Source organism: Oncorhynchus mykiss, chromosome 10, assembly GCF_057628025.1.
Source record: "Oncorhynchus mykiss isolate SJ-2025 chromosome 10, ASM5762802v1, whole genome shotgun sequence".
Classification (NCBI taxonomy): Eukaryota; Metazoa; Chordata; class Actinopteri; order Salmoniformes; family Salmonidae; genus Oncorhynchus; species Oncorhynchus mykiss.
The window spans coordinates 70,732,481-70,758,948 of NC_143031.1; the positions used below are offsets into that span (position 1 = coordinate 70,732,481).

Here is a 26,468-nt window from a genome sequence, read left to right on the forward strand (position 1 = left end):
CCACACCCGCACCAACCAACCACTGGCCTGCCTGGCTCCCAGTGTTTTATTTTTACCTCTTCCCCCCCACAATGATGTCACTCTGTCTTCCTCGTTGCCATATTTTTACTGACACCATCTGCATCGCCAGAAAAAACTCACTTCCATCCAAACACATAGAGGGATGATGTCATTAAGCCATAGGTCATTTCCAGGTGACACAACAGCCCATATCCTTTGGGCTCCAGATAGCGGTTTCCTTTAGGCACAGATCTAGGATCAGTTTACCCTCAGCAAACCTTTAACTTTAACCATTGGAAATAAAAATGTTAAACTGACCTTAGATCAGTGTTTGAGGAGCCACTACATACTACTCCTATTTACATTTGAGTAATTTAGCAGATGATCTTATCCAGAGCAATTAGGGTTAAGTGCCTTGCTCACGGGCACGCCAGCAGGTTTCTCACCTAGTCAGCTCAGGTTTCGAACCAGCAACCTTTCGGTTTACACTCATCATACCCTAACCTTGACCATTTGAGAGAAACACGGACCTAAGATCAGCGTCTATAGGGGCAGCTTCATCCTGCTCACAGTTTTGGTCCTGTACTGTTACTGTACTGTAACCTCAGGTCCACCAGCCTCTCCTCTAATTCATAAATAATGACCATGCAGCAGTAATAGACATGCAGGCAGACAGACATGTTGGCTAGCCAGGCTGGGTCCCAGACGTTCTTCCACACAGGCACTTATTCTAGCACATAGATGACTTATCCACTAGCTGGAGTACTAGGTTGGCTTTAACAGGCACTAAAACAGACGGAAACAGGGAGGGACTACCTGGTCCAATAAGAAACACTCTCTTTAGCTTCCCGTTGAAAAACGTTTTAAAACGTTTTCCCTAATGGATAGGATCGTGAAGTGCAGGCTGCAGAGAGGCGGATGGACTAACAAGAGGCTTACGGTTTGGGGGGAGGTCTAATAGTGATTATCTTGCTCTTCACTTTACTGAATGGTTCCAATCCCCCGTGGTGTTTGACAGTGTTAGGGTGCAGCTTTACAAAAGGTCCATCTATCCTGTCACCGTGTAGAATGTCAATTGGAGTGGGCAGCTTGCCATTTTGATTCTAATAACTGTTATGTGGTGGCCTGCTTTTCGGAGATGTTTTTTTATGTCTGGTTGACATAGATGGATCTCTCACACTCTGGTAAGATTGGGCTGAAGTGCTGTCTCGTTAAGGCGTATATCAATCGAAAACCTTGTTAAAGACACCATTAAAGGCACCATTAAATTAACTTTGAGAAACTGGCAATTCTCCTTCATTGACCATTCTTCCTCTCTCTCCCTCCCCTCCTCCATCTCTCTCTTCCTACTTCTCTCTTCCTCTGCCTTGTCTTCCGCTCTGCCTAATGTGTTTGTGTAGTGAGGTATGATGTTGATCCAAAAAACAGGATTCTACATTTTCTCTTGCTCTCTCCATCCTAGATGACATGGCGTCCTCAGTATCGCAGCTCCAAGTTCCGCCACGTGTTCGGTAAGGCCGCCACCAAGGAGAACTGCTACGATGGCGTGCCCATCACGCGGAGCGTCCACGACAACCACTTCTGCGCTGTCAACCCGCGTTTCATTGCCGTCATCACAGAGTGCGCCGGAGGCGGAGCCTTCCTGGTCCTCTCTGTCCATCACGTGAGTCTCCGCCCACCTTTGCTTTTTTTGAGAAATAAATGTGAAATCTCTCTCTTGTCGAGGTAGAAGTTTTTCTTAACCATAGGTCTGGGATCAGAATATCAGTAGTTAGGGGTAACTTCTACCTACAGGGTGATGTCATTGTTGGTGAATTAGTGAGTATTTGAGGGTCTTCACATTTGATAGATTCTGGGCATATTGTTTGAGATGCCCTGCTGCGTTATATTACCTAAAATGTCTGTTTTTAGCTTTGACTTTTCATGTTGAGGTATCCCTCCAAGCCCGCTGTAGTCTGTTGCTAAGGCTGATGTTTTGGGGGGGGTTCACTTCAAACAGCGCCCCAGCCAAAGACCGGCAAAAAAAGACAGAAAGAAAATGCAGGGAAAGTTAAACCGTCTAACCCATAACTTTCCCTCCTAAAACACCTGTCATCTTTATTTTGTTACCCCTCCACAAACTCTTTCTCCCTCCTTCCCTTTGCTGTCTAGATATCAAAAATCAATCTGACTCGTAAATGACGTATACAAAGATGTCCTTTATTATGTGTAGCCTCTTATCAGTGGAGGCATTGTGTTGATCTCTCCACTGAACTTGGCTTTCTCTTTCAACTCCCTGCACGGCTATAGCACCTCCAGACCTCTTCACCTGAACACCAGCTGAATTTACAGGCTTTCATTTATCAAAGACCTTGCAGTGATTCATCAGAAAGGCTCTCGACCCACCGCTCCCTCTTTTCCCTCTTCCTTTTTTCCTGTCTTCTCCCTTCTTTTTCCCCTCTTTCTTCTTGAAGGGGTCTCTCTCTGAATTTATCATACGCCTCTTCTTGGCTCAGACAGGAGTTACATAGGGACTCAGGAATGACATAACTCACCTATGTCCCCCTCCACCCGTCGCAAGGAGTTGAAACTATGGCTTGTCTCAGAGACGCCCTCCCCTACCCCGACACACACACAGGCACGCACACACACACACTGTTTGGTCCCTATAATCTAATACATGTATGACCCATCTCTCTCTGACAGCATGTTCTTAGACTGAGTCATTCATGTAGTTTCAGGGCTCACCCCCCTATCCCAAACACACCTTGCCTACACACACACACACACACACACACCATGCTCCTCCTGGACACCAATGCTGTCATGCAGTGTGTGTATGTGTGTTGTGTCAGTCACCTGTCACAACAGACCTGTGAGTGGTTCTTTTCAGACTCATTAGTAAGGGTGCTAAAACAGGCCTGGATTACTGCATTCTTAAACTTCTTGAATTGTCTGATGCAAATCAGATTGAGACCATAAGGATTGTGTAATAGAGACATGTTGTGTTAAAACAATGGTGAATAGTGAACACGCCCCAGCATTGCTCAACATGCTCACCTCTGTCATAAGTTGCTGATCTTGATAGATTATGTCTAGATCTTCAGGAAGTGTCTGAGTAGACAGACATCTAAAGAATAAAACACATCAATACGGTTGGCTTTTAAAACTGTTTTCACACTCTTTCTTAAATGACTTCTTTATGTACCACCTTTGCCATCATGTTAGCCAGCTAGGGTATTGAAGTTAATTATTCGTAAACTATTCCTTGCTGTCATTGCCTATTGCTCAATTGTCTTCAGGTAGGTGAAGGGCTTGCTATGCCGCCTTGCATAGACTTGCTGGTTAGCTCTGTAGTGAGGTTGTCATTCAGTATGCTGAGGTAGGCTGCCTGTCCTGACTTGTAAAGAGGAGTCAGACTTGGTTCTTTCTAGGCTGGTCTGCCGATTACATCATGTTTACCTGGACGAATTCTGTCCCTGACTTTGAATACTGGATATTTGTTGACCGGTTTCTTTGAGTAATGAATATTAATTTTATCTTGCGATTTCCCCTGTTTACCTTTAGTCCTAGTCCTCATATGTTTATGTATAGTCTGTATCCTGCCTACACATTTCTACCTGATGTAATGATGAATAAGATCAAACCTCAGACTCTAGCTCCACTTTCTCCTGAACCCATGGCTCCTAGGAATCTTGCAAACACACACTGACTTCAGGGCAGGAGTGTGAGGCCTGATGTAATGTTCTATTGCCCCCCCCCCCCCGTCTGTGTTATTCAGACAGGGAAGGTGGACCCCCTTCACCCCAAAGTGTCAGGCCACAGAGGTAACGTACTGGACATCAAATGGAACCCCTTCAACGACTTCTGTATAGCATCCTGCTCGGAGGACTCCACGGTCAGTAGTGTACACACACACACATAAAATCACTTTTCCATTCATTTCATACCACTGACTAAGTAGCCAGCTGGGGTTAGAGCAACATCTTTTAAACAGTCAAAGATAACTGGAGGGCCTAGGTAATAGCTGTCTGAAGTCCTGACCTGTACTACCACCTGTAACATGTTTGAGACTTACAACTCTTCTTTGTGTGTTATGTATTAGCCGCTGGTCAGTCTCAAATTCCTCACCTTTCAGTTTGGCTCTCTGAGTTGGCTCTATCTAGTCAATGGTTAGCTTTGAAGTGTGTGTATGTAACTTTTTATGTGTGTCCTTGTGTGTGCATGTGTATTTGTGTGTCTGCGTGTGTGTCTGTGTGTGTCTGTGTGTGTGTGTGTGTGTGTGTGTGTGTGTGTGTGTGTGTGTGTGTGTGTGTGTGTGTGTGTGTGTGTGTGTGTGTGTGTGTTGCTCTAACAGGTGAAGGTGTGGGACATCCCTCCCCATGGTGTGCTGAAGAACCTGACGGTGCCGTGGAAGGAGCTGCAGGGTCACAGCCGTAGGGTGGGCCTCATCGAGTGGCACCCTACTGCCAACAATGTGCTCTTCAGCACTGGCTATGACTACCAGGTAACACACACACACTAACCCTCAGATACACAAGCCCATGTATACAGTGCCTTCAGAAAGTATTCACACCCCTTGACTTTTTTCAAATTTTATTGTGTTACAGCCTGAATTTAAAATGGATTCAATGGAGATTTTGTGTCACTGATCTACACACAATACCCCATAATGTCAAAGTGGAATTGTGTTTTTAGACATTTTGTGTTTTTAGACATTAAAAATGAAAATCTGAAATGTCTTGCCTCAATAAGTATTCAAAAACCAGGAAGGTTTTTCAATGCCTCGCAAAAAAGGGAACCTATTGGTACTTTGGATGGTGTATCAATACACCCAATCACTACAAAGATACAGGTGTCCTTCCTAACTCAGTTGACGGAGAGGAAGGAAACCGCTCAGAGATTTCAACCAGTTAAATGGCTGTGATAGGAGAAAACTGAGGATGGATCAACAACACTAACCTAAATGACAGTGAAAAGAAGGAACCCGCTCAGAGATTTCAACCAGTTAAATGGCTGTGATAGGAGAAAACTGAGGATGGATCAACAACACTAACCTAAATGACAGAGTGAAAAGAAGGAACCCGCTCAGAGATTTCAACCAGTTAAATGGCTGTGATAGGAGAAAACTGAGGATGGATCAACAACACTAACCTAAATGACAGAGTGAAAAGAAGGAACCCGCTCAGAGATTTCAACCAGTTAAATGGCTGTGATAGGAGAAAACTGAGGATGGATCAACAACACTAACCTAAATGACAGAGTGAAAAGAAGGAACCCGCTCAGAGATTTCAACCAGGCTGTGATAGGAGAAAACTGAGGATGGATCAACAACACTAACCTAAATGACAGAGTGAAAAGAAGGAACCCGCTCAGAGATTTCAACCAGGCTGTGATAGGAGAAAACTGAGGATGGATCAACAACACTAACCTAAATGACAGTGAAAAGAAGGAACCCGCTCAGAGATTTCAACCAGGCTGTGATAGGAGAAAACTGAGGATGGATCAACAACATTGTAGTTACTCCACAACACTAACCTAAATGACAGAGTGAAAAGAAGGAACCCTGTACAGAATAAAACTATTCCAAAACATGCATTCTGTTTGCAACAAGGCACTAAAGTAATATTGCAAAAAATGTGGCAAGGAAATTAACTTTTTGTCCTGAATTAAAGCATTATGTTTGGAGAAAATCAAAGACAACACATTACTGAGTACCACTCTTCATACTTTCAAGCATAGTGGTGGCTGCATGTTGTGGGTATGCTTGTCATCGGCAAGGGAATTTGTTTCGATAAAAAGAAAAGGGGATAGAGCTAATACAAGTTTCAGCAGGACAATAACCTAAACGCAAGGCCAACTATACACTGGAGTTTACCAAGACAACATTGAATGTTCTTGAGTGACCTAGTTACAGTTTTGACTTCAATTGGCTTGAAAATCTATGGCAAGACTTGAAAATGGCTGTCTAGCATTGATTAACAACCAACTTGACAGAGCTTGAAGAGTTTTTAAAAGAATAATAGGGAAATATTGTACGATCCAGGTGTGTAAAGCTCTTAGAGACTTACCCAGAAAGACTCACAGATGTAATCGCTGCCAAAGGTGATTCAGGGGGTTGAATACTTGTCTAATCAAAATATATTAGTATTTTATTTTCCATTAATAAAATAAAATGTTAGAATTCTTCTTCCACTTTGACATTCAAGTATTTTGTGTAGATCGTTGACAAAAAAATGACAAATCCATTTGAATCATTGTAAAGTCACACACACACACACTCAGACCCATATACCCTCACAGCTACTCCTGCTCACACACACTTGCATACAGATACTCAGACACACTCAATGTAATATATCGCACATATACAGAATAGTGAGAGCTAACCTGGAAATAGCTTTGGCAGGAATAATCTATCCATGTTGAAATGCAGCCAAACGGGTCACCACATTCTACTGCAGCTTAATCTGCTTGGCAAAGTGCAACAGTATGCATCACCATTTTTATTTTAGTTAAGCTTTATTTAACTAGGCAAGTCTGTTAAGAACAAATTATTATTTACAATGATGGCCTACCCCAGCCAAACCCTAACGACGCTTGGCCAATTGTGCGCCACCCTATGGGACTCCCTATCACGCCTGGTTATGATACAGCCTGAAATCGAACCAGGGTCTGTAGTGACGCCTCTAGAACTGAGATGCAGTGCCTTGGACCGGAACCAGGGTAGCCTAGTGGTTAGAGCGTTGGACTAGTAACCGGAAGGTTGTGAGTTCAAACCCCCGAGCTGACAAGGTACAAATCTGTCGTTCTGCCCCTGAACAGGCAGTTAACCCACTGTTCCCAGGCCGTCATTGAAAATAAGAATTTGTTCTTAACTGACTTGCCTGGTTAAATAAAGGTAAAATAAATAAATAAAAACCCAAATCGATCACTGTCTATCTGCCTCACATGAACATTGCTCTTTGTTGACCTTTAAAGATTCCTTGGCAATCTGTTGAGCTCCTCAGTACTTGAATATTAGACTCCTATGTAGGAATTTACAGTATAAGAATGCAAGTAAAATGTGTTGGAAATAGGGCTGTTACGGTGACCGTTTTAACACCACACCGGCGATCACGAGTCATGACGGCTGTCAAATTCCATGTGACCTTTTTAGTCATGGTAATTAGGCTTCTCCAAGCTCTGATGCTGCTGATGGTACTCAGCACTCTATTGTCCATCTAATCACTCAGACATCAATGCAAATGTTATCGAAAATCTAATCAAACACTTCATGAAAGCCCATGAGCTCATGTTGCACAACATTTCCATAGGCTATGCAATTGCGTGAGAAAACAGAGTGATGGCCTCTATCTAATAGAGGAGGATCCCATCAGATTTCTATAGGCTAGGCCTACTGTAACGATCGTCATAATGGGTAGACCAAGGCGCACGCTGATTTGGGTTCATCATATTTATTTTAAATGTGAACCAGCAACAAAACAATAAAAAGACACAAACATACAGCCTTGTAGGGCTCAAAAGCAACAATACAAAAACAAGATCCCACAAACAACAGGTGGGAAAAGGTTACCTAAATATGATCCCCAATCAGAGACAACGATAGACAGCTGCCTCTGATTGGGAACCATACCATCTAACATAGAAATACAAAAACTAGACTACACATAGAAATAATAAACTAGAACACCCCACAGTCGTGCCCTGAACTACTTCACCATAGCAAATAAAGGCTTTCTATGGCCAGGACGTGACACCTACTATATTTATTTCTCAACTTTCCTAATATTAAGCACATTGCTTCTCTTTACAACAGGAGTATAGCCTACCTGTCTGGCATGACAATTAACCACGGGAAAAGCGTCCTCCATTCGCTACTTAAGTGCATCGATGACATATTTTTTTCCGGGACAGGTAAAGACAAGATTAAATCAGTAGTGTGATGGGTGACAATATTAGCCTATCACTTGCCAATGATGCCCAGCGTAAGGCAAGAAACAGCACAAGCTTTTTTTTTGCAACTTTTTAAAATCCTAATCGCACACCTCATGTAGCCTAGCCCATAGACCTATATGTTTTGATAAGGTTAGTATCACACCTCATGTAGCCTAGCCCATAGACCTATATGTTTTGATAAGGTTTGTATCACACCTCATGTAGCCTAGCCCATAGACCTATATGTTTTGATAAGGTTAGTATCACACCTCATGTAGCCTAGCCCATAGACCTATATGTTTTGATAAGGTTAGTATCACACCTCATGTAGCCTAGCCCATAGACCTATATGTTTTGATAAGGTTTGTATCACACCTCATGTAGCCTAGCCCATAGACCTATATGTTTTGATAAGGTTAGTATCACACCTCATGTAGCCTAGCCCATAGACCTATATGTTTTGATAAGGTTTGTATCACACCTCATGTAGCCTAGCCCATAGACCTATATGTTTTGATAAGGTTAGTATCACACCTCATGTAGCCTAGCCCATAGACCTATATGTTTTGATAAGGTTAGTATCACACCTCATGTAGCCTAGCCCATAGACCTATATGTTTTGATAAGGTTTGTATCACACCTCATGTAGCCTAGCCCATAGACCTATATGTTTTGATAAGGTTAGTATCACACCTCATGTAGCCTAGCCCATAGGCCTATATGTTTTGATAAGGTTTGTATCACACCTCATGTAGCCTAGCCCATAGGCCTATATGTTTTGATAAGGTTAGTATCACACCTCATGTAGCCTAGCCCATAGACCTATATGTTTTGATAAGGTTAGTATCACACCTCATGTAGCCTAGCCCATAGACCTATATGTTTTGATAAGGTTTGTATCACACCTCATGTAGCCTAGCCCATAGACCTATATGTTTTGATAAGGTTTGTATCACACCTCATGTAGCCTAGCCCATAGGCCTATATGTTTTGATAAGGTTAGTATCACACCTCATGTAGCCTAGCCCATAGACCTATATGTTTTGATAAGGTTTGTATCACACCTCATGTAGCCTAGCCCATAGGCCTATATGTTTTGATAAGGTTAGTATCACACCTCATGTAGCCTAGCCCATAGACCTATATGTTTTGATAAGGTTTGTATCACACCTCATGTAGTCTAGCCCATAGGCCTATATGTTTTGATAAGGTTAGTATCACACCTCATGTAGCCTAGCCCATAGGCCTATATGTTTTGATAAGGTTTGTATCACACCTCATGTAGCCTAGCCCATAGGCCTATATGTTTTGATAAGGTTTGTATCACACCTCATGTAGCCTAGCCCATAGGCCTATATGTTTTGATAAGGTTTGTATCACACCTCATGTAGCCTAGCCCATAGACCTATATGTTTTGATAAGGTTAGTATCACACCTCATGTAGCCTAGCCCATAGGCCTATATGTTTTGATAAGGTTTGTATCACACCTCATGTAGCCTAGCCCATAGGCCTATATGTTTTGATAAGGTTTGTATCACACCTCATGTAGTCTAGCACATAGACCTATATGTTTTGATAAGGTTTGTATCACACCTCATGTAGCCTAGCCCATAGACCTATATGTTTTGATAAGGTTTGTATCACACCTCATGTAGTCTAGCCCATAGACCTATATGTTTTGATAAGGTTTGTATCACACCTCATGTAGCCTAGCCCATAGACCTATATGTTTTGATAAGGTTTGTATCACACCTCATGTAGTCTAGCCCATAGACCTATATGTTTTGATAAGGTTTGTATCACACCTCATGTAGCCTAGCCCATAGACCTATATGTTTTGATAAGGTTTGTATCACACCTCATGTAGCCTAGCCCATAGACCTATATGTTTTGATAAGGTTTGTATCACACCTCATGTAGTCTAGCCCATAGACCTATATGTTTTGATAAGGTTAGTATCACACCTCATGTAGCCTAGCCCATAGACCTATATGTTTTGATAAGGTTTGTATCACACCTCATGTAGCCTAGCCCATAGGCCTATATGTTTTGATAAGGTTTGTATCACACCTCATGTAGCCTAGCCCATAGACCTATATGTTTTGATATGGTTTGTATCACACCTCATGTAGCCTAGCCCATAGACCTATATGTTTTGATAAGGTTTGTATCACACCTCATGTAGCCTAGCCCATAGACCTATATGTTTTGATAAGGTTTGTATCACACCTCATGTAGCCTAGCCCATAGACCTATATGTTTTGATAAGGTTTGTATCACACCTCATGTAGCCTAGCCCATAGACCTATATGTTTTGATAAGGTTTGTATCACACCTCATGTAGCCTAGCCCATAGACCTATATGTTTTGATAAGGTTTGTATCACACCTCATGTAGTCTAGCCCATAGACCTATATGTTTTGATGAGGTTTGTATCACACCTCATGTAGCCTAGCCCATAGACCTATATGTTTTGATAAGGTTTGTATCACACCTCATGTAGCCTAGCCCATAGACCTATATGTTTTGATAAGGTTTGTATCACACCTCATGTAGTCTAGCCCATAGACCTATATGTTTTGATAAGGTTAGTATCACACCTCATGTAGCCTAGCCCATAGACCTATATGTTTTGATAAGGTTTGTATCACACCTCATGTAGCCTAGCCCATAGGCCTATATGTTTTGATAAGGTTTGTATCACACCTCATGTAGCCTAGCCCATAGACCTATATGTTTTGATATGGTTTGTATCACACCTCATGTAGCCTAGCCCATAGACCTATATGTTTTGATAAGGTTTGTATCACACCTCATGTAGCCTAGCCCATAGACCTATATGTTTTGATAAGGTTTGTATCACACCTCATGTAGCCTAGCCCATAGACCTATATGTTTTGATAAGGTTTGTATCACACCTCATGTAGCCTAGCCCATAGACCTATATGTTTTGATAAGGTTTGTATCACACCTCATGTAGCCTAGCCCATAGACCTATATGTTTTGATAAGGTTTGTATCACACCTCATGTAGCCTAGCCCATAGACCTATATGTTTTGATAAGGTTTGTATCACACCTCATGTAGCCTAGCCCATAGACCTATATGTTTTGATAAGGTTAGTATCACACCTCATGTAGCCTAGCCCATAGACCTATATGTTTTTGATAAGGTTTGTATCACAACTGAAGTGGCCAAATAACTTCTTAAAATGAAGCTCATTAATCCACTTTTCACCATAGAAAATGCACCTTTATAATAAAAGCATTACATGCATAATCACATTTGTGGTCACTTTTGAGAATGGGGTTTTCATGCTCATGGAACATTTGCGCTTACAGCCTACTGCCGTGTGTGCGTTGCTGTGCTTCTAATGTGAAGAAATAGTTTAATCGTTTATCAACTTTTTAAGCTAAACGTTATCATCTGTTGCATCGGGCTCATTGCTTAAAACAGTTTTTTTGATGCTAGTGGTTGTATTAATTTGGGATCTATTGCATCCCACAACTATCCCAGACTATGTTTGGAATATTTAGAATAGGTCAACTTGTGTACTATGGGGGATAGTAGATTGACATAGGCTAGTGCTTTTGCTGTTCTTTAGGTCTACTCATCGTGTTGGCTGACAAAAAGTACATTTGGACAGTTCTTCCAGTATCTTCAATATGCACCTCTGAATTGGATAAGGACACTCGCAGTTGCGTCCACAATGTGTCAGTCTTCACTTGTAGCCTGTGAGGAAAACCCCAATCACATGACGGACGACCATGTGAGTGAGAGGTGCTTCGGCACGCAGCTGGGAGGAGGAAATTATAATTATTATATTCAGCCCAAGTGCACAAAGGCCACTGGTGGTAAAAGGCATGGATTCGAGGCATTATCAAGTGCTTGTCAAATTGTGAATGAGAGACTGATGAAGTGTGTACAGCTTGCGCAAAAAAACAAAGCAGAGCTCCTGCCTTTCATGTGACTTTTTTCAAATCATCGTTAGTCGCATCATGCAGCCTTAGAATGTTTTGAACATCGAAACATATATCCCAAAATTTGTATCACATATGACATAAATAAATAAATGAAGCATATAGGAGTACCTATTTCTTTGTTAACCTCTCAACACAGAATAGCCCCATGTGCCCACTCCCTCAAATCGTTTGGAGAAAATATCCTTTTTGTTTTATTCAGCTATGTTCAATTGTATTCTTCATACTATAAAATAATGCCACCGTATTCAAAGAAAATCTTGTCTGCTGAATGAACTAGTGTAGCCCACAGCCATATGGCGTAGCCAGATCAGGGCCTAACATAAGGACAACCCAGAGTATGCTATTCTGTTCTTCTGAAATAGACTACATTTTCTTCATATGGTGGTGTAGGCTATATTACATGGATTTGTTAGACTTTTTAAAATGTAGATGTTCCAAAAGTCTCTATCAGTGGCTCTATGTGTAGAAGACAGGAGATCCTAAATGTGTTTATGTTAATTACCGGTCAATTACCGTGACCCCGGAAGTTATTTGCTTCACAATCACCGGCTGACAAAATTTCATGACCGCCACAGCCCTAGGTGGAAACAAACTAAAACACACATATTGTACCTTTATTTAACTAGGCAAGTCAGTTAAGAACAAATTATTATTTACAATGGCGGCATACCCCTGCCAAACCCTAACCTGGACGACACTGGTCCAATTGTGCACCACCCTATGGGACTCCCAATCATGGCCGGTTGTGATACAGCCTGGAATCAAACCAGGGTCTGTAGTGACGCCTCAAGCATTGAGATGCAGTGCCTTAGACTGCTGCGCCACCCGGGACCCCACACACACACCCTGCTCGCCTGTCGAGTTACAGAATTGAAAATCCTTTGCCAATCTGTTTGTACTTTCAGTATGTGATTTCATAACATGCGTGTGTGTGTCCTTCCTCAGGTGATGATCTGGAACCTGGACAGCCCTGAGGCGGTGATAAAGAACCCGGTGCGGACCATCAGCCACCACACTGACGTGGTGCTCTCCATGTCCTTCAATACCGATGGCAGCAGGCTGGCCACGTCCTGCAAGGACAAGAAGATCAGGATTCTAGAGCCACGCACTGGGAACCTGCTACAGGTCTGTACGGGTGGGGCTGCTGGGTTTGTGTGTTTGTCTGTAGTTGTATTCAAGTATTACATTTTTTTTGTCGTAATGCTATTGTCCTCGGTAACAGTGATATAATTACTATTTATATCAACACAGTGCTTAGGATTCTCCTTCTCTCCTTGTCCTGTGCCCTTCCACGCCCCTCCAGCACCACACAGCCAAAACTGACACCATCGGCCGCCCCATAGACCCCTGGGATCTGCACCCACCCAGCCACCCCATGACTCATGTTCTCTCTGTTCTCACTCTCCTCTCCGCCCCTCAAACCAGCTGACGTGGCAATGTGCAGATAGTGACACAGTGATGTTGCAAAGACCTATTTGTGCAGACACGATGTGCTGACGTTTAAAATATCATGTTTATACAGACGCCAATCGACTGTTTACTTCTGAAACTACTGAAACCCCAGGAGCATGACACCCCTAACATCTCACATACTGTGATGCAATGTGAATACATTAGTTAAAACAACTCTGTAGGGTTATCTATCCACCATGTTTCTTCAAATCATCATTTCATCTCTGACCAATCTGGTTAAATATAGACTCAATAAAACATTTAGAAATAAACCTCTTGTCATAGACTTTTTTAGTTTTTTGATTTGTTTGTTTCCTGCTGTGTTTTTCAGGAGGCCAACTGTAAGAACCACAAAGCCAGCAAGGTGCTGTTCCTGGGGAACCTCAAGATGCTGCTGTCCACCGGCAGCTCCCGCTGGAACCACAGACAGATGGCCCTCTGGGACCAGGTACACAACCACACTACTGATAGAGGCTGCCCTTAGGCACAGATCTAGGGTCAGTTTACATGTTGACAGATGGCCCTCTGGGACCAGGTAGGTACACAACCACACTACTGATAGAGGCTGCCCTTAGGCACAAATCTAGGGTCAGTTTACATGTTGACAGATGGCCCTCTGAGACCAGGCACATAACCACACTGCTAGGATTTGCTGTCTCACCCACAATCGCTGATATCAACCATTAAGGATATGTAAAACTGACCTTAGAGCAGTGTGAAGGAGCAACTTCATCGTACTTTGGTAGAGGCTGACCCTGAGGAACCGTGCTAGGAACAGCTTGCTTCCCTAATTCAGGGGGGCAAATTCAAAACTGACCTTAGATCAGTGTCAATTAGTGATGACTTCATCTTATTGTGATCAAACAAACGGCTCCCTCTGCTGCCAAATGGGTGTATCTCCAAATAGAAATCCTGTGGGATGCTTTCATGCAAAAGCCCCAAACACAAATAGTATCTGTTTTGGTTATGTCATTTATCATTTGATTCCTCCCTGCATGTGTTTGTTGCACAACAACCAGTATTTTATTTGAAAACAACCACTGTATGTTGGTGTGTGTGTGTATCTGAGGGGGCGGGGAGATTATGACTGCAACACGGATTAGGGGGTTTTCAACAGTCAAATCTTTTTAATTCTGTACTGGGAGACATGTTCATGTTACCTCCACTTTAATGAAACCTCCATTCTTATTGAAGTTATAAGATGTTCTAGCCTTGAGTTTTAACAAGTTTAGTTGATTAAGTAATCGTGTGTGTGTGTGTGTGTGTGTGTGTCTACAGGAGGACCTAGATGTGCCTTTGTTACAGGAGGACCTAGATGGTTCGTCTGGGGTGCTCTTCCCTTTCTACGACCCAGACACACACATGCTCTACATAGCAGGGAAGGTGGGTCTCTGGTACATGGCTGGTTGAGACACAACACATTCCCATCAAGGTCTTCTGGTTGAATGAATTCTACTACGTTTTAAATGGTTGACTCTTGAAGAACAAGAGCACACACACACAAACATGCCTACATGTTTGACAGGTGTCTCTCTCTCTCTTTCTCCCTGTCTCTATCTCTGTCTCTCTCCCCCCTCTCTCTCTGTCTCTATCTCTCCCTCTCTCCCCCTCTCTCTCTGTCTCTCTCTCTCTCTGTCTCTCTCTCTCTCCCTTTCTCTCTCTCTCTCTACCTCCCTCTCTGTCTCTCTCTACCTCCCTCTCTGTCTCTCTCTACCTCCCTCTCTGTCTCTCTCTCCCTCCCTCTCTCTGTCTGTCTCTCTCTCCCTCTCCCTTTCTCTCTGTCTCTCTACCTCCCTCTCTGTCTCTCTCTACCTCCCTCTCTGTCTCTCTCTACCTCCCTCTCTGTCTCTCTACCTCCCTCTCTGTCTCTCTCTACCTCCCTCTCTCTGTCTCTCTCCCTCTCTCTGTCTCTCTCTCGCTCCCTCTCTCTGTCTCATTCTCTCCCTTTCTCTCTGTCTCTCTCTCTACCTCCCTCTCTGTCTCTCTCTACCTCCCTCTCTGTCTCTCTCTACCTCCCTCTCTCTGTCTCTCTCTACCTCCCTCTCTCTTTCCATCTCTCTCTACCTACCTCTCTCTTTCCATCTCTCTCTCTCTACCTCCCTCTCTCTTTCCATCTCTCTCTACCTACCTCTCTCTTTCCATCTCTCTCTCTCTCTCCCCACCTTTCTCTGTCTCTCTCTCTCTCTCTCCCCAACTCTTTCTCTCTGTCTCTCTCTCCATCTCTCTCTGTCTCTCTCTCCATCTCCCTCTCTCTGTCTCTCTCTCCGTCTCTCTCTCTCTTTCCCTCTCTCTCTCCCTTTCTCTCTGTCTCTCTCTCTACCTCCCTCTCTCTCTACCCCCCTCTCTCTTTCCATCTCTCTCTCTCTCTCTCTCTCCCCATCTTTCTCTCTCTCTCTCCCCATCTTTCGCTCTCTCTCTCTCCCCATCTTTTTCTCTGTCTCTCTCTCCATCTCTCTCTGTCTCTCTCTCACCATCTCTTTCTCTCTATGTCTCTCTCTCCAGCTCTCTCTCCCCATCTCTTTCTCTCTGTATCTCTCTCCATCTCAAATCAATTCAATTCAAGGGGCTTTATTGGCATGGGAAACGTGTTAACATTGCCAAAGCAAATGAGGTAGATAATATATAAAAGTGAAATAAACAATAAAAATTAACAGTAAACATTACACATACAGAAGTTTCAAAACAATAAAGACATTGCAAATGTCATATTATATATATATATATATATATATATATATATATATATATATATACACAGTGTTGTGACAATGTGCAAATGGTTAAAGTACACAAGGGAAAATAAATAAGCATAAATATGGGTTGTATTTACAATGGTGTTTGTTCTTCACTGGTTGCCCTTTTCTTGTGGCAACAGGTCACAAATCTTGCTGCTGTGATGGCACACTGTGGAATTTCACCCAGTAGACATGGGAGTTTATCAAAATTGGATTTGTTTTCGAATCTTTTGTGGATCTGTGTAATCTGAGGGAAATATGTGTCTCTAATATGGTCATACATTGGGCAGGAGGTTAGGAAGTGCAGCTCAGTTTCCACCTCATTTTGTGGGCAGTGAGCACATAGCCTGTCTTCTCTTGAGATCCATGTCTGTCTAAGGTGGCCTTTCTCAATAGCAAGGCTATGCTCACTAAGTCTGTACATAGTCAAAGCTTTCCTTAAGTTTGGGTCAGTCACAGTGGTCAGGTATTCTGCCACTGTGTACTCTCTGTTTAGGGCCAAATAGCATTCTAGTTTGCTCTTGTTTTTTTGTTAATTCTTTCTTCTTTCCAATGTGTCAAGTAATTATCTTTTTGTTTTCTCGTGATTTGGTTGGGTCTAATTGTGCTCGGTTGGACTCGTGACACAAATGTAAAATGTTCCTGTTTTGATTAATTTAATGGAGTGAGTTAGGTCTGCTCTGTACCAAATTAGCATAGTCCCTTCCCTGTTTCACACCTGGTAGTTTGGTGGATGGGACTACCAGCTCTCTGCAACCTAGAGGGCAACCAGTGGGTCCGTCTCCTCTATAACAGGTTTCTTGCAGGATGACAATGTCTGTATTACCGATTTCTTTGGTGAAGTCCGGGTTCCTGCTCTTTAGGTCAAAGGCAGATGACCTCAGGCCTTGGATATTCCAGGATGATATAGTGAAGGCTTTTTGTTCCATAAAGTGTACAATGTTGTTGGTCGTGGTTTGGCCTCAGGCCAGTAAGTGTGAGCAGAGCCTGCTGAGCATCTGGTACATGCCATTGGCTTGGGCGAGTGTAAGAGTGGGGGTTGGGCCTGTTTGCCCGCTCACTACCTGGGCGTATGTGTGACTTCCATGTTGAGGCCCTCTTTGTGGGAGTGGGGGGCATGGGGTGGGCAGGAGTGGCATAGGTCTGATCTGAGGGGGCCTAAATGGGGTGTGGGCATGGTTGACGTGGGGCGGTGTTGATTGGTTGGGGCTGGGGTGTGGATGTGTCTGGGGGTGCTGTGGTCTGGATGTAAGTCCTCTTGGCGTGGGTCCTCTATGTGTGGGTTCAGGGGGGGGGGGGGTCCTGCAGGTCTTGGAGGGTGTCTCGCTGGTCTGGGTGGGGTGTCTATTGATCTTTTTATTTATTTTTATTTCACCTTTATTTAACCAGGTAGGCTAGTTGAGAACAAGTTCTCATTTGCAACTGCGACCTGCGATCTGTTTCTCCTGTGTGAAGTGTTGGGGATGCGTTTGAGAGCGATGTCCTTTAGAGTCCGGGCAAAGGTGGACACTGCTGCCTTGTAGAGGTGGACCTGGTCATAGAGGCTGTTCAAGTCCAGGGTGGAGTGGTGGGCTAGGAAAACATTTGGTTTTGAGGCACAGTCATGGGAAATACTTGCGTTTACCCGCTGTATTGTGGCAGGGTGGAAGTATTTTCGTGGTATCAGGGTGGAGATAACCACTTGTGCGTTGGGAAAAGTAGAAGAAGCCTTTTCAATCACTCCCTTCAGTGCTGTGGCCACCCTTTCCTGCTGTGTTCTCAGGTCGTTGTGCCTGTGTGTATTATTATGTGGCTGGGTGACCCTAGTTGGTCCTCAGACAGAAGGTCTAGGGCGCGCTGGACACCAGAGTTTAGACACACTGTGTTTGGGAAAAAGGTTTTTTCTTCTATATATTTCCCATTTGAGTCCATAAGGAGTACAATCTTCTCTTAACAAAGGGGTAGTGTGCTAATATAGCACTGTGCCATGCCAGGGGATGGTTTGTGTGGAAGATAAGGTTGCTGATGTTCCCATTTTTGTAATAGTCAGCAAAAAGTGTCTCTTGATTTTCCATAAGGAGCTTCATTTTGTAATCTTTTCTTGCCTTATCATTCTTTACATACACAGGGAACTGTATTTTAATTACCTCTGAACAGCGGGAGGGAGCTTCTAAGGCCTCTCCATTTGGTTGGAGTAGACTGTTTGACTCTCCTGCCATTGTTGGGCTAATGGGCTTTGTTACCTCTGATTTGACACGCCAGTGCTAGTTGAAGCTGTATCAAGCTTGGCAGAATTATGTTAGAATTCAGTCCTTATAAAGTAATGTTGTGTATTTTTCTTCTTGGCTTTTGGAAATAGAATATAGTTTCAAACTAAACATTACTCACTCAGTTCCAGGTTGGGTGGTGTTTTCAGGTTTCTGTTGTTTTCCAGAGAATTTGCTGTGTAGAATAATAATCCTTGGTAGTTGTGAGCCTTCCAGGTGATTCCGTAATTCCGTCCAAAATCAGGTTGTAGGTTTTGAGTTTTGATTTGAAGTGAGGGTTATGTTGTAGAGGGTAGCATCCTGTATGTGTTCCTGACAAAAAAATCTAACTCTAAATCTATTTTTTTTAAGAAAATGTTGAAAAATGCAGGAGCTCATCTGATCGTGACCTCTGTTCTCTGCTCTCTCTCTCTCCCCCCATCTCTTTCTGTCTGTCTCTCTCCCCATCTCTTTCTCTCTCTCTCTCTCCATATCTCTCTCCCCCCATCTCTTTCTCTATATGTCTCTCTCCATCTCTCTCCCCCATCTCTTTTTCTCTGTCTCTGTCTCTCTCTCCCCATATCTTTCTCACTGTCTCTCTCTGTCTCTCTTCTCTCTCTCCCCATATCTTTCTCTCTGTCTCTCTCTGTCTCTCTCTCTCTCCATCTCTCTCTCCCCATCTCTTTCTCTCCATCTCTCTCTCCATCTCTCCCCATCTCGTTCTCTCTGTCTTCATCTCTCTCTCTACATCTCTTTCTCGCTATGTCTCTCTCCATCTCTCTCTCTCCCCATCTCTTTCTCTATATGTATCTCTCTCTCTCTCTCTCTCCCTATCTCTTTCTCTATATGTCTCTCTCCATCTCTCTCTCTCTCTCCACATCTCTTTCTCTCTATGTCTCTCTCTCCATCTCTCTCTGTCTCTCTCAGGGTGATGGTAATATCCGGTACTATGAGATCAGCTCAGAGAAGCCCTACATGCACTTCCTCACAGAGTACCGCTCACACACTCCTCAGAAAGGAATGGGTAAGCACACGCACATGCGCGCACACACACCCACACACACACACTGTGTGCACCTGCAACCAAACCAGATGTGCAAATGACCCAGTTGATTTGACTAGCCAAAAAGGTGATTCCAAGGCTTTCAGTCATGTGTTATGATGAGAATGACTTACGACATGAATAATACTACCATCAGCAGTAACAACAGAAGCACTAGGGTTCATAGTGGTGGAACAGCAGTACTAGTTACATTTGACATTTGATTCATTTAGAGAATGCTCTTATCCTCTGCCTCTGGAGTTGAACAACTTACTCACCGTTGAAGGGCTTGAATAGGACGCAAAGTCAAGTTGCAGTCCCTTGTTGGCAAGACTTAGAATCAACAAACTCATCGGACATGGACAGTATCAAACAATGAAACCGTGATTGAGATGGGAGTGTTTGTCTGATGCTGACTAGACAGGCCACGTTGCGTGTGCGAGGGTTGCTAAATAAACGTACACATAGATGTTATTCAATCATTTCATCCAAACTGCTCGCGGCATCAACGAGCGTCTGCGTAGCCAGGCTCTACATGGTTCTATTTGAGACGCTTGACGCACTACAAGTCCCGCCTCTCCCATCTACTCATTGGTTTTCACGAGCATACTAACCCACGTGGGGATTGAAAGAGGAACGAGGAGGGGATAATCAAAGAATACGAACTTGGTTTCCCCTTTTATTTGTGAATGAATTGTTGGAGTGGAGATGGGTCCACATTCTACTAAGGTGTCAGAAACAGGCAGTGCTACTAACTTCCTGTGTGTGTGTGTCCCTCCACCCTCAGGTATCATGCCAAAGAGAGGCCTGGACGTGAGCTCCTGTGAGGTGTTCAGGTTCTACAAACTGGTGACGATCAAGGCCCTCATCGAACCCCTCTCCATGATCGTACCTCGCAGGGTAAGAACCCCTGACACACCAACACAGACGACCAGAACATCTAGGATAACAATCTACTGAGCACTAGAGCACAATGTAGTCACAATCTACTGGGCACTAGAGCACAATGTAGTCACAATCTACTGAGCACTAGAACACAACGTAGTCACAATCTACTGAGCACTAGAACACAACGTAGTCACAATCTACTGAGCACTAGAACACAATGTAGTCACAATCTACTGAGCACTAGAACACAATGTAGTCACAATCTACTGAGCACTAGAACACAATGTAGTCACAATCTACTGGGCACTAGAACACAATGTAGTCACAATCTACTGAGCACTAGAACACAATGTAGTCACAATCTACTGAGCACTAGAACACAATGTAGTCACAATCTACTGGGCACTAGAACACAAATAGTCAATCTACTGAGCACTAGAACACAATGTAGTCACAATCTACTGAGCACTAGAACACAATGTAGTCACAATCTACTGGGCACTAGAACACAATGTAGTCACAATCTACTGAGCACTAGAACACAATGTAGTCACAATCTACTGAGCACTAGAACACAATGTAGTCACAATCTACTGAGCACTAGAACACAATGTAGTCACAATCTACTGAGCACTAGAACACAATGTAGTCACAATCTACTGAGCACTAGAACACAATGTAGTCACAATCTACTGAGCACTAGAACACAATGAAGTCTCAATCTACTGAGCACTAGAGCACAATGTAGTCACAATCTACTGAGCACTAGAACACAACGTAGTCACAATCTACTGAGCACTAGAACACAATGTAGTCACAATCTACTGAGCACTAGAACACAATGAAGTCACAATCTACTGAGCACTAGAGCACAATGTAGTCACAATCTACTGAGCACTAGAACACAATGTAGTCACAATCTACTGAGCACTAGAACACAACGTAGTCACAATCTACTGAGCACTAGAACACAATGTAGTCACAATCTACTGGGCACTAGAACACAATGTAGTCACAATCTACTGAGCACTAGAACACAATGTAGTCACAATCTACTGGGCACTAGAACACAATGTAGTCACAATCTACTGAGCACTAGAACACAATGTAGTCACAATCTACTGGGCACTAGAACACAAATAGTCAATCTACTGAGCACTAGAACATAATGTAGTCACAATCTACTGGGCACTAGAACACAAATAGTCAATCTACTGAGCACTAGAACACAATGTAGTCACAATCTACTGAGCACTACAACACAATGTAGTCACACTCTACTGAGCACTAGAACACAAATAGTCAATCTACTGAGCACTAGAACACAATGTAGTCACAATCTACTGGGCACTAGAACACAAATAGTCAATCTACTGAGCACTAGAACACAATGTAGTCACAATCTACTGAGCACTAGAACACAATGTAGTCACAATCTACTGGGCACTAGAACACAATGTAGTCACAATCTACTGAGCACTAGAACACAATGTAGTCACAATCTACTGAGCACTAGAACACAATGTAGTCACAATCTACTGGGCACTAGAACACAAATAGTCAATCTACTGAGCACTAGAACACAATGTAGTCACAATCTACTGAGCACTAGAACACAATGTAGTCACAATCTACTGGGCACTAGAACACAATGTAGTCACAATCTACTGAGCACTAGAACACAATGTAGTCACAATCTACTGAGCACTAGAACACAATGTAGTCACAATCTACTGAGCACTAGAACACAATGTAGTCACAATCTACTGAGCACTAGAACACAATGTAGTCACAATCTACTGAGCACTAGAACACAAATAGTCAATCTACTGAGCACTAGAACACAATGTAGTCACAATCTACTGAGCACTAGAACACAATGTAGTCACAATCTACTGAGCACTAGAACACAATGTAGTCACAATCTACTGAGCACTAGAACACAATGTAGTCACAATCTACTGAGCACTAGAACACAATGTAGTCACAATCTACTGAGCACTAGAACACAATGTAGTCACAATCTACTGGGCACTAGAACACAATGTAGTCACAATCTACTGAGCACTAGAACACAATGTACTCACAATCTACTGAGCACTAGAACACAATGTAGTCACAATCTACTGGGCACTAGAACACAAATAGTCAATCTACTGAGCACTAGAACACAATGTAGTCACAATCTACTGAGCACTAGAACACAATGTAGTCATAATCTACTGAGCACTAGAACACAATGTAGTCACAATCTACTGAGCACTAGAACACAATGTAGTCATAATCTACTGAGCACTAGAACACAATGTAGTCACAATCTACTGAGCACTAGAACACAATGTAGTCACAATCTACTGAGCACTAGAACACAATGTAGTCACAATCTACTGAGCACTAGAACACAATGTAGTCACAATCTACTGAGCACTAGAACATAATGTAGTCACAATCTACTGAGCACTAGAACACAAATAGTCAATCTACTGAGCACTAGAACACAAATAGTCAATCTACTGAGCACTAGAACACAAATAGTCAATCTACTGAGCACTAGAACACAATGTAGTCATAATCTACTGAGCACTAGAACACAATGTAGTCACAATCTACTGAGCACTAGAACACAATGTAGTCACAATCTACTGAGCACTAGAACACAATGAAGTCACAATCTACTGAGCACTAGAACACAAATAGTCAATCTACTGAGCACTAGAACACAATGTAGTCACAATCTACTGAGCACTAGAACACAATGAAGTCACAATCTACTGAGCACTAGAACACAAATAGTCAATCTACTGAGCACTAGAACACAATGTAGTCACAATCTACTGAGCACTAGAACACAATGTAGTCACAATCTACTGAGCACTAGAACACAATGTAGTCACAATCTACTGAGCACTAGAACACAATGTAGTCACAATCTACTGAGCACTAGAACACAATGTAGTCACAATCTACTGAGCACTAGAACACAATGTAGTCACAATCTACTGAGCACTAGAACACAATGTAGTCACAATCTACTGAGCACTAGAACACAATGTAGTCACAATCTACTGAGCACTAGAACACAATGTAGTCACAATCTACTGAGCACTAGAACACAATGTAGTCACAATCTACTGAGCACTAGAACATAATGTAGTCACAATCTACTGAGCACTAGAGCACAATGTAGTCACAATCTACTGAGCACTAGAACACAATGTAGTCACAATCTACTGAGCACTAGAACATAATGTAGTCACAATCTACTGAGCACTAGAACACAAATAGTCAATCTACTGAGCACTAGAACACAATGTAGTCACAATCTACTGAGCACTAGAACACAATGTAGTCACAATCTACTGAGCACTAGAACATAATGTAGTCACAATCTACTGAGCACTAGAACACAAATAGTCAATCTACTGAGCACTAGAACATAATGTAGTCACAATCTACTGAGCACTAGAACACAAATAGTCAATCTACTGAGCACTAGAACACAATGTAGTCACAATCTACTGAGCACTAGAACACAATGTAGTCATAATCTACTGAGCACTAGAACACAATGTAGTCACAATCTACTGAGCACTAGAACACAATGTAGTCATAATCTACTGAGCACTAGAACACAATGTAGTCACAATCTACTGAGCACTAGAACACAATGTAGTCACAATCTACTGAGCACTAGAACACAATGTAGTCACAATCTACTGAGCACTAGAACACAATGTAGTCACAATCTACTGAGCACTAGAACATAATGTAGTCACAATCTACTGAGCACTAGAACACAAATAGTCAATCTACTGAGCACTAGAACACAAATAGTCAATCTACTGAGCACTAGAACACAAATAGTCAATCTACTGAGCACTAGAACACAATGTAGTCATAATCTACTGAGCACTAGAACACAATGTAGTCACAATCTACTGAGCACTAGAACACAATGTAGTCACAATCTACTGAGCACTAGAACACAATGAAGTCACAATCTACTGAGCACTAGAACACAAATAGTCAATCTACTGAGCACTAGAACACAATGTAGTCACAATCTACTGAGCACTAGAACACAATGAAGTCACAATCTACTGAGCACTAGAACACAAATAGTCAATCTACTGAGCACTAGAACACAATGTAGTCACAATCTACTGAGCACTAGAACACAATGTAGTCACAATCTACTGAGCACTAGAACACAATGTAGTCACAATCTACTGAGCACTAGAACACAATGTAGTCACAATCTACTGAGCACTAGAACACAATGTAGTCACAATCTACTGAGCACTAGAACACAATGTAGTCACAATCTACTGAGCACTAGAACACAATGTAGTCACAATCTACTGAGCACTAGAACACAATGTAGTCACAATCTACTGAGCACTAGAACACAATGTAGTCACAATCTACTGAGCACTAGAACACAATGTAGTCACAATCTACTGAGCACTAGAACATAATGTAGTCACAATCTACTGAGCACTAGAGCACAATGTAGTCACAATCTACTGAGCACTAGAACACAATGTAGTCACAATCTACTGAGCACTAGAACATAATGTAGTCACAATCTACTGAGCACTAGAACACAAATAGTCAATCTACTGAGCACTAGAACACAATGTAGTCACAATCTACTGAGCACTAGAACACAATGTAGTCACAATCTACTGAGCACTAGAACATAATGTAGTCACAATCTACTGAGCACTAGAACACAAATAGTCAATCTACTGAGCACTAGAACATAATGTAGTCACAATCTACTGAGCACTAGAACACAAATAGTCAATCTACTGAGCACTAGAACACAATGTAGTCACAATCTACTGAGCACTAGAACACAATGTAGTCACAATCTACTGAGCACTAGAACACAATGTAGTCACAATCTACTGAGCACTAGAACACAATGTAGTCACAATCTACTGAGCACTAGAACACAATGTAGTCACAATCTACTGAGCACTAGAGCACAATGTAGTCACAATCTACTGAGCACTAGAACACAATGTAGTCACAATCTACTGAGCACTAGAGCACAATGTAGTCACAATCTACTGAGCACTAGAACACAATGTAGTCACAATCTACTGAGCACTAGAACACAATGTAGTCACAATCTACTGAGCACTAGAACACAAATAGTCAATCTACTGAGCACTAGAACACAATGTAGTCACAATCTACTGAGCACTAGAACACAATGTAGTCACAATCTACTGATCCAAATGCTTTATTGCAATGTAGTGAAAACATGACAAACTCGGCATCAACTGTGTGTATTTGCATCCCCTGTAGTCGGAGTCGTACCAGGATGACATCTACCCCATGACGGCGGCGAGCGCGGCCGCCATGTCGGCCGAGGAGTGGCTTAGCGGCATTGACAAAGGTCAGAGGTCGTGGGGATAGGCAGGGTTATCGTATGCTGTTTCTCCATAGTTTAATAACATTAATTATGCAATGGGGAAACTGCAATAGAAAAGCACAAGTAGCTGGCTACACTGCGGAAACGAAGAACTGTATTCAAAAGAGATTTGTACATTATCAGTAGTATACGTATATTCAAGGGATATTTATACATTATGTATCAAAAAGTGTATTGTGTATTTCAATATGATCAGAATACGGATTATCAGTGTAAGGGGTCAGCCATCAGACATGCAGGCGCTTTCATTTACAGCAAGGTCACAATGCTTTCTCTCAATCCAAGGTCCTAATAGGGCCTAATGCTGAATATTAGTTCTCTGTTTGAGATAACATGGATTCCATTTGCTGCCCCCTACAGTGAAAAGGTCAAAGGAGGATCAAGATGTCCCTTTAGCTGACCATGAAATCTGTTTACCTACAGTAGATGCAGACCTGGGTTCAAATATTATTTAAAATCTTTCAAAAATGTGGAGCATTTTGCTTTAGCCTGCCTGGAGTACCAGATGGGCGGGGTTTGCAGTTTTGATACTATTCTATTGGTTCCATTGCCCCTGGCAAACTCAATTTAGCCCAGTTGAAGTATTTCAAATAGTGTTTGAACCCATGTCTGCCTAAAAGCCTCAGCTGCATCCTATTTGCTCCTCTACGAGATGTGATATTCTCATTTGTCATGTGAATGGCCAGGAAGTTGCCAATTATGCACCATTCATACAATATATACTACCCTGCAATGTCCTGTGCAAAGAAGAACCCGTAGAGTTTATATTCCATCATCCTC

The 26,468-nt window shown here is 42.6% G+C and overlaps 1 protein-coding gene across 4 annotated transcripts in view; it reads left to right on the plus strand.

Annotated features, from left to right (window-relative positions):
* Positions 1–26,468, plus strand: part of LOC110497353 (coronin-2A) — a 60,563-nt gene that overhangs the window by 30,117 nt on the left and 3,978 nt on the right. For all 4 annotated transcript variants that reach the window (XM_090187749.1, XM_090187751.1, XM_090187752.1 and 1 more), the window contains exons 2-10: positions 1,463–1,663; positions 3,761–3,877; positions 4,337–4,486; positions 12,846–13,025; positions 13,684–13,800; positions 14,631–14,735; positions 19,240–19,336; positions 20,142–20,254; positions 25,562–25,652. In XM_090187749.1, coding sequence (XP_090043875.1) covers positions 1,463–1,663; positions 3,761–3,877; positions 4,337–4,486; positions 12,846–13,025; positions 13,684–13,800; positions 14,631–14,735; positions 19,240–19,336; positions 20,142–20,254; positions 25,562–25,652 — 1,171 coding nt within the window. The remainder of the gene's footprint in view (positions 1–1,462; positions 1,664–3,760; positions 3,878–4,336; positions 4,487–12,845; positions 13,026–13,683; positions 13,801–14,630; positions 14,736–19,239; positions 19,337–20,141; positions 20,255–25,561; positions 25,653–26,468) is intronic.